At 40.8% G+C, this 13,949-nt stretch overlaps 1 protein-coding gene across 4 annotated transcripts in view; it reads right to left on the bottom strand.

Annotated features, from left to right (window-relative positions):
• Nucleotides 1-3,813: 3,813 nt before the first annotated feature.
• Nucleotides 3,814-13,949, bottom strand: part of LOC311269414 (zona pellucida-like domain-containing protein 1) — a 30,220-nt gene continuing 20,084 nt past the window's right edge. For all 4 annotated transcript variants that reach the window (XM_084373551.1, XM_084373553.1, XM_084373554.1 and 1 more), the window contains 6 exons: nucleotides 13,671-13,743; nucleotides 12,275-12,372; nucleotides 11,185-11,265; nucleotides 10,556-10,727; nucleotides 10,066-10,177; nucleotides 3,814-5,458 (listed from right to left, as the gene is read on the bottom strand). In XM_084373551.1, coding sequence (XP_084229677.1) covers nucleotides 5,310-5,458; nucleotides 10,066-10,177; nucleotides 10,556-10,727; nucleotides 11,185-11,265; nucleotides 12,275-12,372; nucleotides 13,671-13,743 — 685 coding nt within the window. In that variant the 3' untranslated portion in view covers nucleotides 3,814-5,309. The remainder of the gene's footprint in view (nucleotides 5,459-10,065; nucleotides 10,178-10,555; nucleotides 10,728-11,184; nucleotides 11,266-12,274; nucleotides 12,373-13,670; nucleotides 13,744-13,949) is intronic.

The following is a 13,949-nucleotide window of genomic DNA, read 5'->3' as shown; positions in this document are numbered from 1 at the left end:
ACCTGCTGTGCTGTCTGGGATAGAGACCTCAACCGTGGGTGGGTTGAGGTCACATTCCCTGCATGCAAAAGGGAACACATGCACATGCTTTTGTGGGCTCAGTCCAAGGGTCTGGTCCTTAGGACATTCTATCTTCCGGGGCCCCCGAATGCAGAGCAGATCTGCTGTCATGGGAAGGTCCCCATCCTGGCAAGTGCTGGTTGTACCCACAGATAGTGGGCCAGATATACCTATGCTTTGATCGGGTGGAGGTAGACCATCCCACAGTGAAGAACACTCACTGTCCTCTGTGGTCGTCTATGCACGGCCCGTCAGGACCACTGGGGATGAACGCCCTGAGCCTTTTGCCACAGAGACCATGGATGGCAGAGATCCACAAAATGCTGGAGGGCCACCTGTGGCGTCCTCCAGTCAGACGCGATATGCTGTTACAGGTGCAGGGCAGGCTTTGGAGCCCCGGACCCAAAGACTTCACATGTGGCTCTTGAGCAGCAGCGTTTGCGCTCACTTGGCCTAGACAGGGTGGTGGTGGACACCTTGCAGGTCTTGCGGGCCCCCTCCACTTGGCTGCAGTACAGTGAAATCAAGTGGAAAGTGAAGAAGTCAAGTATAGGATGTTTAGCGATTGATGTTGTGCTAAGGGGGAGGATCCCTTGGCTTGTCACATCTCTGTAATACTCTCCTTCCTCCAGCACCTCTTTGCCCTGGGTTGGGCAGAATCAACTACCAGGGGTTACCTTGCAACAGTTTCTGCTGTTCATGAGAAGTGCGATGGCTCCAGGAGCACATCCCCTGGCTGCACAATTTCAAATATGAATGAGGCAGAGTCACCCATCCCGAAAGCCTCTGCTGCCCTCCAAGGACCTCCAGGTGGTTCTAAGAGCCCTTTGTCTGCCCCCATTTGAGCCGATGTCCAGTCTTGACAATCAACTTCTTTGCTGGAAGACTGTTTTCCTATTGGCTTTTGCTTCAGCCAAGCAGGTGAGTGAGGTGGGTGCTCTTTCTGTGGATGGTCCGTGTTCTACCAAACCCTGCTTTCCAGCCTAAGGCAAGCCTATTCAACTGGCAGCCTGATGATCTGATTAAATCAGTCTGGCCCACTGATCAATTCTATTTACAATTATATAAAATTTTAAACTTGAAAAAAAAAATATTTTGAATGATTGACATTTTTGCCCCAATAAATCCCTCAAACCAGCAACGCGCTCCTGTCATATAGAAGATCTATGGTCCTGTGCTATAATCAGAAGCCTATCAAAAATTTGCATTGTTGATGACGAAAGACCGCCTTTGCGCACTGTGCTATTGTCACAGAATTGTAGCTAGCTAGCAGGAGTATCCAGAAAACCAATATGGCATATTGTCACTGTCCGTTCTAAGGAAGGGTGATGCCGAAAATCGGAAATCCAACAGCGACTAGGCTGGGAAATATTTGTACATCTAAGCTGCTGAGCGCAAGCCAATGTGTTTGCTCTGCAATGAGTGCACCTCCATTGGATTATAACCTGCCACAGGCACTTCAAAACAAAACACCCCAGCTTTGATGAAATTTATCTGGCGGGTTCATAAGTTCACCAGCAGAAAATCCAAACTCTGATGGTACGTTCAGACCAAACGCAAAGAAAATGCCAGGTAGTCCAACTTCCTCGCTCACTTTCTGCCACACAAGCTCATTTTTTGTCCTGTCTCTGTATGAATAGACGTGTAACTAAGTGTGTGGCATCAAATACACTGACAAGTTCAGTTACTCTTTTTTGTGATGTAGCTAGGTAAGAAATGTCAGACTTGAACAATTTTAGCAATTGGCTGACACGATGTGGTGTAGAATACATTTGTTTTAGATATGTGTTTACTTTTGGGGCTATATTACAGCTTTTCTTTTTACAAAGAAAAATAAGTACTTGATGTAATTACTAAAAAGAAAGCCTATTTATGTTATTCTTTAACTTATGATTGCACTAGCTTTGCAATATAGCAAAATAAAAGTTTTAAAAATGTGGTGGTGCATTGTGTCAAGTGTACATACATAATAAGAATAATTGCTCAGGGAAATATCCGTCCCCCGGCCCTTAGCCTTCTGAAAATGTGGCCCCCTGAACAATATAGTTGACACAGTTACCACACCTTTCTGCAGAGGCTGAGAGACACTTTGTTACAGACATGATGCCTTTTGAAACCCCCTTTTTTAAAACTGGAGCCGTGAAGATACAAACTTTGATATATTTCAAATCCATATGTGGCTGTGGACTAACAACAAACAGACCTCTGAAACGTGAAAATAGCCCAGAAGTAGACAGGGCTTAGGGGGGTCATAAGCTGAAAAGGTTTGGAATCAGTGGATTTATCATTATTACCTAACAGTATTTTATAAACTTATGATTTTTTTTATGTAAAAGCTTCTGAAGAGTAACTGGTAAATGTAGCTGCCAAATAATTGTAGTCGAGTATACTATTGCCTGTGGAAATGGGGCTGCTGTGGCACAGCCTGCGGCTGTGGTCAGCAGGCTGGATAAGCACTATAGAAATGCAATTCCATTTACCAAATGTAGGTTAATAAGTATGGGTAAATTACATCTAAAAGTACGTCAAAATTACACTTAAGTACTAGGGTATAGGTAGTTTTCACAACTGAGCAGGCCACCTGCACCCCTGAACCAGGCACTCAGCTAATGTATATACAGCAGACTGTGTATCATGGATTTCTAAACACGTCCACTTGACAAAATAGGACTTTACCCAGGCTTTACAGCGGTGCCGGCCCTGACAGATTTGGTGCCCTAGGCAAGATTTTAGCTGGCGCCCCCTTGCATCGCAGTCAATTTCACAATCAATTTTCATACACTCTAACAGAAACTGTATACGTATTCAATATTTTAAAAGTGCATCTCAAGAGAGAGGAGAAGTATATGTGACCACTGGATGTTACATTTTAATAAAAAAACAGATGCTTGGTGTGTGCTATACATAAGACTAATATAGACTAATAATGAAAACACGATGAGATTCATTCAATTTTATCTTCATTGCAATGCAATTCAGTCCAACCAGAGTGCAAAAATCAGCAAAGTGCAGTGAAATAAACTGCACTTTAACACTGATGTAAACTTTAACAAACATAAACTGTGTCAACTGCCCTATTACTTATAAAGGGGATGGAAAACTAATAGCATTTTAACTGACATACAAGCAGGAAAACACAGCCAACAGGTTAAAATAACACCTGAACAGGCCTGACGTTAACTTTCCAAATGTCCCTGATGAATTTAAGGTGGAGTAACATTAACTTACATCAACTCAGCTATTTACTGATTATTAAACAATGCCACTATCGTCTGAAGTAAGCTAGCAAGTTAACACTCTGCTCCAACAACGGTAACTACGATGCATTAAACTATTAGTTTCATTTACTTCATCACATTGATGTTACTGCTACTCGACCCCGCCCCCCACCCTCACAGAGGGCAGGTACAGTGCAACGAGCCAGCCAGGAACCCAGAAAAAAGGCCTCTCCATTATTTAATAGGCTTTGCTATGAAGTTATGTCGCTGTGGGCTTATATAATATTTCGAAATAATAGTAGTAATAGCACTGGTAATTTTTTTTTTTTCTCCCCCCATTTGCGGCACCCCCCGTGGATGACGGCGCCCTTAGCATTTGCCTATACAGCCTATGCCAAGGGCCAGCTCTGCTTTACAGAGAACATCAGTTCCTTGTACAGCAAATTATCTGCACTGAAGGAATTTAAACGTTTTTCTTAAATAATTATGTCAAATGCAGCTGTACGCACTTAGTACGAAAAGTGTGAAACATGCAGACAAAATAACATACTTTTATTTGAAAAAACAATATAAAAGTCCAGTACCGTAGCTTCATACATCAGTTTTGTGACATATTCTCAAAGAAAAAAAAGAAAGAAGCACCATAACACTTATAAACCATAAATAATAACAACCATATATGTTTTTGTTTAATGCCTTCATAATCAATAGAAATACAAAAAGTTCTGAACCTTCAATAGATATAGAATTATAAAAAAAACAACCGAAAAAACCTGAATTTAAGTTACAAATGATCAATGCCCTCAGTTCCAAGGCTTTTTGAATGCATGTACAGTGTTGTTGTTTCTGTATGACTTATGTGGGAAAAGTTTTAGATTTAGAAATCAATGTATGGATTAGAACATATCAGGATGTGAGAGGAGGTTAGGTCCCCTTTGCCTGAGGCGTGGGGAGTTGTCAGGGTTAGAACAGGTCAGGAATTCATATGAGGGGCAATTCTGTTTGCCTACAGTGTTAGTATTAATTTCATATTAATGGTTAATCATGAACCAGTCACTCAAAATAATCCACAGACCTTTGCTTTGTTTCTTGTAGGAACTATTATCTTTCTTTCTTTCTTTCTTTTTCTTTCCTATTTTCTAGCTTACCTTACAGCTGAGGAGGATGCCTTGATGTTCACATTGCTCACTGTCAAGAGCATGAGCCTCTCGTCCATGAGTAGTTAAGTAAAAAGAAAATAGTTCCTCTGTGAAACTGCTCACAACAAGGTCTGTGGATTATCTTGAGTAACTGGGACATGATTTCTGGAAAGAGACATTGCTGTTTTTCAAATGTATTTTGCACAGTGGTTAGCGCTGTTGCCCCACAGCAAGAAGGTCCTTGGTTTGAGACCTAGCTGAGGCAGGGCCATTCTGTGCAGAGTTTGCATGGTCTCCCTGTGTCTGCGTGGGTTTACTCTGGCTTCCTCCCACAATCCAAAGACATGCAAATTAATCGGTTACTCTAAATTGTCCGTAGGTGTGATTTTGAGCGTGAATGGTTGTTTGTCCTAATATGTCAGCCCTGTGATGAACTGGCGACTTATCCAGGGTGTACCCTGCCGCCCGCCCAATGTCAGCTGGGATCGGCTCCAGCCGCCCTGTGACCCTGAAAAGGATAAGCAGTCACAGACAATGGATGGATGGATGAAATGTATTATTGATGGCACCACAAGCTGAGTTCCATCATAATTGAGAGAAAGCAGACATCTCAACAAACAATATCTCCAAAGCTCAGCAATTCACAACAAAACAATCTAAACCAATATTGGCACTACAGGAAAAACATTTGATTTGGGGGTCAAGTGTCCCTTTAAGGTTGTATTGATAGATTAAAAGACACAACTTACTGATATTTTCCCTCGCTTATGCCTTATTAAGAAACTAGTACTGTACAATACCAATAGTTAATGCAAAGGTCAGAGCTCTGACTCATTTATTACAATACTCCCCTGGTCTTGTAAACTGTATGAGTGGATGAAACAGGACAGAATCAAGACAGAGTTGTCTTGTTGATACTGATCTTAGAGTTGTACATATGGTGCACAATGAAAGCCACCAGAGTAAGGCAGATGGACCCAACAATGCTTGCTACAACGGAAACAGCCACCACGCTGCTGTTCATTTGAGTCTGCTGAACACCTGGAAAGGAAAGAGATACCAAGTATTAAACCATAAAAAGCAGTATTATACTGATAAGCATGATGAAAGCTATATATGTATAACATTTATGTATTTAACTGTGTTTCCTGACCAAGCTGTCTGCAAATAGACAGATAACAGAATCTGTCAATTAGGAGGTCCATGTGGGTGTGATTGCATTGAATAGGACCAATCATATGAGGGCCTGTACTACCAGTGGTTTCCTCACCAGATTGTTAAAAGTCAGGTTGAGTCGTGCAAGCAGAACTCAAGTTACGAGGGTAGAGTTACAGCAGCACTCGGTGCTTTTTAAACATGCACGATGCTTGCTACTTAGTTCTGTACACACCTGTGCCATTTTTTGCCTCCTTCTATGCTTTGTTTTTAGCTTGCAGCTGAATTTGTGCATGAAGACCTATGTTGTGCGAGTGGCAGGCTTTGGGAGTAATGGAAAACATGTAACATGATTACCTAAGCAGGATACAAAAAAAGGTATCTGTATTCCAGTCAAGTTACAGAAAAAAAATTTAAGTAGATTTCAGATACATTCAGTAAAAAAGAGGATTACTTACAGGATTCCAATTTTGAAATAAAGAATGGTATGTAAGTCTGTAAACATGCACATGTGCACACATTACAACACTTCATGAGTCCCACACAACATCGCATTGGTCTACCAAATACACAGATTTGTAGTATTTTTACAGAATACATATTTGTTTTTAATATGAATTGAAAATGATCTTATTGATACTTCTCTTCGCTAGTCTTTATTTGCATATGTTTGGTATTGAAGTAATCCAAAAGTAATTGAAAGTAATCAAGTTGCATTACTTTCATATTGTGATACTTGCATTATGTTAGACTACATTTTTTTTTTTTTTTTTTTAGGTAATTGGTATTGGAATTGATGATTAAAGTAACCCTCCCAATCGTGGCAAGTAGCAGTTAATGAGCTTATGCAACAATATTTTTCAAATATGCTCTTTTATAAAGCTTGTGACATCAGTCCAAGTTATTCCTGCTTCAGAGGTGTACAGAAGTTGGTCCAGCCTATTCTACATCCGTGAGTGCTAAACAAATTCCTAAATATATATGAAATCAAAATGTTAACACTCCAGCAGCTATGGGGGATTTGTTGACAACAATCAATCTCGTAGATGCTTAGCTTCATGTAGCAATACATGTGAAACACAGGTTGTTTCTGGTTTGCATTCAAAGGCACAGCCTTCAGATACCAGGTGCTACCATTTGGCCTGTCTCTAACCCCCTGCACCTTAACCAGAAAGCAGCCAGTGGCACGGTGCTAGTTCTGTTGCACTCCCTCCCTTGAAGGGACCCTGGTTTGCTAAGCCAGGCTTCCCTATCGGAAGGGTGTCTTTTCTCTAGTTGGTGTAAACAGATGTGGGGGCTCTGTATGATGGCTGGAGGGGTCTGGACGTCTCCACAATGTAACCTTAACATCAGCTACACTACCAGTCAAGTTTGGACACACCTTCTCATTCAATGCTTTCTCTTTATTTTTATTATTTTCTACATTGTAGATTAACATGAAAACATCCAAACTAAGAAAGAACACATATCGAATTATGTAGTAAACAAAAAAGTGTTAAACAAACCAGAATATGTTTTATATTTTATATTCTTCAAAGTGTTGCGCAGAAGAAGAGCTGGTACACGGTTCTATACAGTGAATAGCCCTATTTGACTACTGTTCTAATCCATATTATGGCAAGAACCACTCAGCTAAGTAAAGAGAAACGACAGCCCATCATTACTTTAAGACATGAAGGTCAGTCAATCTGGAAAATTTCAAGAACTTTGAATGTATTTTCATGTGCAGTCGCAAAAACCATCAAACACATGATGAAACTTGCTCTCATGAGGACCGCCCCAGAAAAGGAAGACCAAGAGTTACCTCTGCTGCAGAGGATAAGTTCATTAGAGTTACCAGCCTCAGAGACCGCAAATTAACTGCACCTCAGATTAGAGCCCACAAGTAGCAGACATATATCAACATCAACTGTTCAGAGGAGACTGCGTGAATCAGGCCTTCATGGTCGAATTGCTGCAAAAAAGCCACTACTGAGGAATAACAAGAAGAAGAAGAGAGGTGTTTGGGCCAAGAAACACAAGGAATGGACATTAGAACAGTGGAAATCTGTACTGTGTCCAAATTTGAGATTTTTGGTTCCACCCGCCATGTCTTTGTCAGACGCAGAAAAGGTGAGCGGATGGTTTCTACATGTGTGGTTCCCACCATGAAGCATGGAGTAGGATGTGTGATGGTGTGGGGGTGATGACACTGTTGCTGATTTATTCAAAATTCAAGGCGCACTTAACCAGCATGGGTACCACAGCATTCTGCAGCACATGCCATCCCATCTGATTTGCGCTGAGTGGAACTGTCATTTGTTTTTCAACAGGACAATGACCCCAAACACACCTCCAGGCTTCGTAATGGCTATCTGACCAAGAAGGAGAGTGATGGAGTGCTGCGTCAGATGACCTGGCCTCCACAATCACCCAACCGACCACCGAGTGTGCAAAGCTGTCATCAAAGCAAAAGGTGACTACTTTGAAGAATATAAAATATAAAACATATTCTGGTTTGTTTAACACTTTTTTGTTTACTACATAATTCCATGTGTTCCTTCATAGTTTTGATGTCTTTAGTATTAATTTACAATGTAGAAAATAATAAAAATAAAGAAAAACCATTGAATGAGAAGGTGTGTCCAAACTTTTGACTGGTACTGTACGTGGAGCTGCCAGTGACGTTCTTAGCTCTGAGACATTTTGGTCCAGTTCTGAAAAGCCATGTTCTGGCTAGTACTACACGACATTTAACACTTGGTTGCCTTGCTGTGCAACTTGAGAGCAGCAGCTATTGTGACCTGAGAGATAACCGGAATGATTGAAGTATAAATGTGCAGTCAGGGCCTCACAGATGACACGGCGGGTCATCTGCCTGAAAATGTGAATAGACGTTTTCACGATCAGGCCACACAGGGGCATGATATCCCATACTGTATGTGTACCTCATTTCTTTATAACAGAAATTATAGTCAATACATTTTGTTTCCATGTACCAGGTAAGTATTCCTTTTCCGACCCTTCACTTTGGACAGTTTCACACATGCTTCACCTATTATTCGCTGGGAGCCTTAGTAACTTTTACTTTGTCTCCCATATTCTTGTCATCTGTTTTGTTCAAAAAATAGAGGAATACAGGGAATTAACTCATGTTGGCAGTATATGCATACCTCCAGATGCCATCAGTTACCATGTGAGAGAGCAAGAGAAACCCAGCAAACTCAGCAAATACACTGCTAAAACAAATTAAGGGAACACTTTAATCACACATCAGATCTTGATGAGTGAATGGTGTCCTGGGGGATCTCCTCCCAGACCTGGATCAGGGCATCAGTGAGCACCTGTGACTGTATTTGGCGGTGTCAGATGCACCGCTACATAATGTCCCATAGGTGCTTAAATGGACTTAGGTCAGGTGAACAGAAGGGGCCAGTCAATGGCATCAATGCCTTCGTCATCCAGGAACTGCCTACACACTATACCCACATGAGGCTGGGCATTGTCCTGCACTAGGAGGAACCCAGGGTCCACTGCAGCAGTGTAAGGTCTGACAATAACTCTGAGGATTTCATCACAGTAACTAACAGCAGTCAGGGTACCGTTGGTTATGACATGGAGCTCTGTGCGACCCTCCAAGGATATGCCTCCCCAGACCATCACAGACCCACCGCCAAACCGGTCATGCTGAATGATGTTACAGCCAGCATAACATACAGCATGGCATCTCCAGACTCTTTCATGCCTGTCAGTGTGAACCTGTGGTCAGTGTGAACCTACTCTCATATGTGAAGAGAACGAGGCGCCAATGGAGGACCTGCCAATTCTGGTGGCACCCACATGGAGTCTGTTTCCGATAGTTTGGTCAGAAACATGCACACCAGTAGCCTGCTAGAGGTCATTTTGTAAGGCTCTGGCAGTGTTCCTCCTTCTTCTCCTTGCACAAAGGAGCAGATACCGGTCCTACTGCTGGGTTGATGCCCTACTATGGCTCTGTCCAGCTCTCCTCGTTTAACGGCCGGTCTCCTGGTATCCCCTCCATGCTCTTGAGACTGTGCTGGGAGTGACAACAAACCATTTTGCGACCGCATGTATGGATGTGCCATCCCGGAGGAGCTGGACTACCTGTGCAACCTGATTGGGCTGCAGCTTCCGCCTCATGCTACTGGTAGTGACAAGGACACTAGCAGAACACAGAACCACAGAAGAAACAGCCGGGAAGGATCGGGAGAGAGCAATTGTCTATGGCCACCACATCCAAAACCAATCCCTTTTTGGGGGTTGTCTTGCTTTTGTCTCTCCATTTCACCTGTTGTCACTTTCATTTGCACCAAAGCAGATGATTGATTCACAATCACTTGTGCTTCCTAAATGGACAGATTGATATCCCTGAAGTTTAACTGACTTGGTGTTAAACTTTATTTTTTTGAGCAGTGTATAAAAATGTTGTCTTCATTACTTGAGTATCTCAGAATTCTGAAATGTCAACCTATAAAGACTAATCACATTCTTACCATTGTCTTGGCGAGTAATGATGGGACCTGAGCTGATGGTGGCTATGTCGCTCACTGTGGTGTCTTGGTTGTTGTTGATGCTGCGGCGTCTTCTTGAGCCAGTGGTGCAGTTCTGCATGTGAATTGGGTCATGTCATTTTGGTTAAGACAGTTTCCAAGAAAAAATAAAGCAACCTAGTTACAATTACAAATAAAGTGTTAACACTAGTTAAAATTACATTTTTATTTGAGAAGTAGCAGTAAAAATGAAGAACTCTTCTAATTTCTGTCACAGCTTTCCACAAAATTGCGCCTCGCTGTACAATAAAAATGTATCCCTAGATTCATAGCATGAAATAATTTGTGCAGATTGTTATCCCAAGCAATTATGTCCATAATGGATTGATGTGCACCTCAATGTGTACATCCAATGCAAAGACCGAGTGGCATTGGATGTTGGGCAAAAGGATTGCATTTATGATGTGTGTTGCCACTGGAGGCAGATTCTGACCTGAGTGAGGGTGGAGCAGAAGGAGTTCACACAGAGTCTGGTGGCACAGTGAACATAGTAGGTGGAGAGGGTTGATCCTGTGAACTGGACAAAGCGGAAAGCCTCAAAGGAGAAGCGAGCTTTCTGCTGCTGTCCGTTGATTCCCATTACTGTCTGGCCATCACGGTTACACCTTGACGAAAACAGAAGGGGATTGTTTTGTCCTGTTCGTCAGAGTATTCTACCAGCTTTTAGTCTGACAACAACTCAGAGATTCTGACCAAGAGACAGGACACTTATAGGCCTGGTTCACAGACGCTTTTACCACTTGATAATGAGACCCTCTTCCTTTTAAAAGTTGATCATGCATAATCTAATTACACGGGGAACTTCACATTTGGATAATGAAAAATGAGGCAGCTATCTGTAATGGTAGTTGACCTATTACATTTTATTTTCTAAACTTCAAATCCAATTCCTGTGGATGAAAATATCATAAAGAATCAACACCTGAGCCAGCCCAATTCATCATTGAAGACCATGAGATGTGGCTGAATACTGTTCAAAGCTATTGAGTGCATCCATATTATCTCTGTGTCAAAAAGCTTTGTATTTTTATCTAAAACTGAGTCTGTAAGCTGATAACTCACCCAACAAAGAGATCATGATATGTGGTGTTGATGGGAAAAGGGGAGGCTGTTGCGTAACATCGGTCCAGGAGTACATTGAATCTGCAAGAAGGAGTGTTGTAAAAAGTACCCAAAAGTCATACTCGAGTAAAAGTAAAGATATCATGTTATAAAATTACTTTGGTAAAAGTGAAAGTCACCCATACAAATAGTACTAGAGTAAAAGTACCTTAAGGCAAAGTGAAGTACTTCAAGTATGAATGTACCCGAAAGTAATTTTCTGTCAATAAACATACTTAAGTATCCAAAGTATAAGTAAAAGTAAATTATACAAATATTTACATGTATGTTCAATACAGACTGTATACTATGGTTTGACTGATTATTGGTCTGGCTGATCAGATCAGATACCAGTGTTGTTGTTTTTTACAATTGCAGATAAAATAAAGTCATTTAAATGCATTTAAAAGTGCACTTTGGCTCTGATGCAGCATGTAATCTACAAAGTAAATAGTAACTACAGTTGTCAAATAAATGTAGTGACTGAATAATCTTTGCTACGGTTATTGGCACAGGTGGGGTTTTGTACCTGTTTAGAATTTTGATTAGGTATGCCTGAGCCCATCCTCATCAGAAAAATTAGAACAAACATATACAGTAGGTAGGCTATGTTTGTTGTTAAGTGATAACCTCTAGTGGCTGTTGTAATTATTACAGCTGCAAAGGACGAAGTGAGACAAGTGTTATATATTGAAAAATTTAGCTGACAAAGGAGGAAGGGGTGGACGGTTGGGTTAAACAAGCACAGGACTTTCATTCAACTCACTAACATAGTTAAGTAACATCACATACATAAGGTAACTGTAAAAGTAAAAAAAGGTCAGGTATGTGTGTTGCTTTTAGGCTGCAACAGTCAGACGGTGATCTATGTTGTTTTAGGAAATGCTGATAATTGACCTATTTAGTTCAGTCACTATGTGCTCAAAAGAGAGCGCACATTTTCTGTCAGATATAGAGAATTGAAATGTCGTTATGTTCTTTATGAATGTTTATAGATTTTAAAAAATCATACCGTCTTTATACTTGTAGTGCTAAAACTTGTGTGGAGTACCTGTTAGTGAGGTTGGATGCCTTCACTTCTACAAAGATCCTTGTCTTTAGCTCTAGGCCTCCTGCTGGGATCTGCATTGCGGAGGAGTAATCATTATCCTTTCAGAAAGAGAAAGAATGTTTAGATTAATACTCATATTGAAATGAATACTCATTGAAAGAATCTCAGCCTAGTTTCTTTATTGAATAATTACTAAGTAATTACTGAATTACAAAATAAAGACAATTTCAAAGCAGTGATTTTTATGATCATTTCATGGCTGAATTATCGCTAAAGGCAGGGTTAGCTAAAAATTGCTGAAAATTCATATTATACTAACAGAGAAAGTAATTTCTGAGAACAAAAAAGCATTTCTGGCCTGAAAGATTGTTCGATGTATTTGAAAATATGCTCATTCATTTTCATACCAGGAGCTCAATGAGAAGATTCCAGAGACACAAGCAAGTAACTATGCTCTCCAAGAAATAGTCCAGCACATCACTCCCTGTTAAACCACAACTGAGTTGTTCATTTTACACCTTGAGGTTTGTACAGATTAAACAAATGAGATAGAATGTGTTAACAAGCAAGCTTCAAATCTGCTGGCAGGTGGATTTTGTTACCTTTGGACAGAATCAGGCTAGCAAGTCTTTAATCTTAAATAAGCTTAATCCAGCTTCATATTCAGCTTGAAGACAGGATGAATGGTATCCATCTCTCAAGTAACTCTCGGCAAGAAAGTCCTAACATTTTGAACCATTCCTTCGATCAAGTAATTGCTGACGTCTTCAGATTCAAAATATATTCCTGACAAAATCCACTAAAGAAGCCATTTTGACTGAAAAAAAAAAACATCTAATGAAGATCAGATATTCATTGGCCTTTTTCTGGTCAAACATTTTGACCTGTCAGAGTAGGAAAAGCACAGGTGCTACTAATAACAGTAACAATGGCTCCCTCACTGTCCCAATAGTTCATGACAGCGTGACAACCAGCCAGCACACACAATATCAGGACCCTGAAACTAAAGCAGCTAAATGGAATTCTGGCATGCATCATTAAGGTTATACATACACTATGACATGTCAAAATATAATTCATAAAAAAAGGCCATTTGTCTCTGGGCAATATTCAGATGATAACCTTTTTGATGTAAATAATAGTTCCTTGTTTTTCTGTGCCTTGGAGACTACAATACAAACTGAGCGCTTGCTTCTGTGGTACCAGGACCTGGAATGTGTATCCTTTACACATTTAAACAAGAAAGCACAAACGTACCACCCTAGTGTATACAGTATAATATTTTTTGTTGCATATTAGAGTTATTTTATTGCTGTTAATAAGTGGGATATATTGTGCTGGTTTGATTAAGCTGCGTTTTTGCACATTTTTGCAGCTTAATCCCCCCCCTTCATACCGAGTACAGCTGCATGCTCAGTGTGCTGATAAAACTGCCATTATTGTCTCTGACTGCCAGGCTGACACCGGACCTGTTGGAGAGACAAAATATTCATTCAGTAAATGTACGAACACTCGTAACGGGAAAAACCCAAGTCGTCAAGAAACAGGTCATCTTTTATCTGATACATGAGGGAACAACACAGCAAGGTGAGATTCAAGCCCTTCTAAAACTATTCACAAGAGTAACAGACACCTCTGACGACACTGGCTACATGAGACAGAACCAAATATGGTA

Source organism: Pagrus pagrus (genome assembly GCF_965226575.1).
Source record: "Pagrus pagrus genome assembly, chromosome: 14".
Lineage (NCBI taxonomy): Eukaryota > Metazoa > Chordata > Actinopteri > Spariformes > Sparidae > Pagrus > Pagrus pagrus.
Note: the sequence above shows the minus strand (reverse complement) of the source record. Positions and strands in the feature narration are given on the sequence as shown.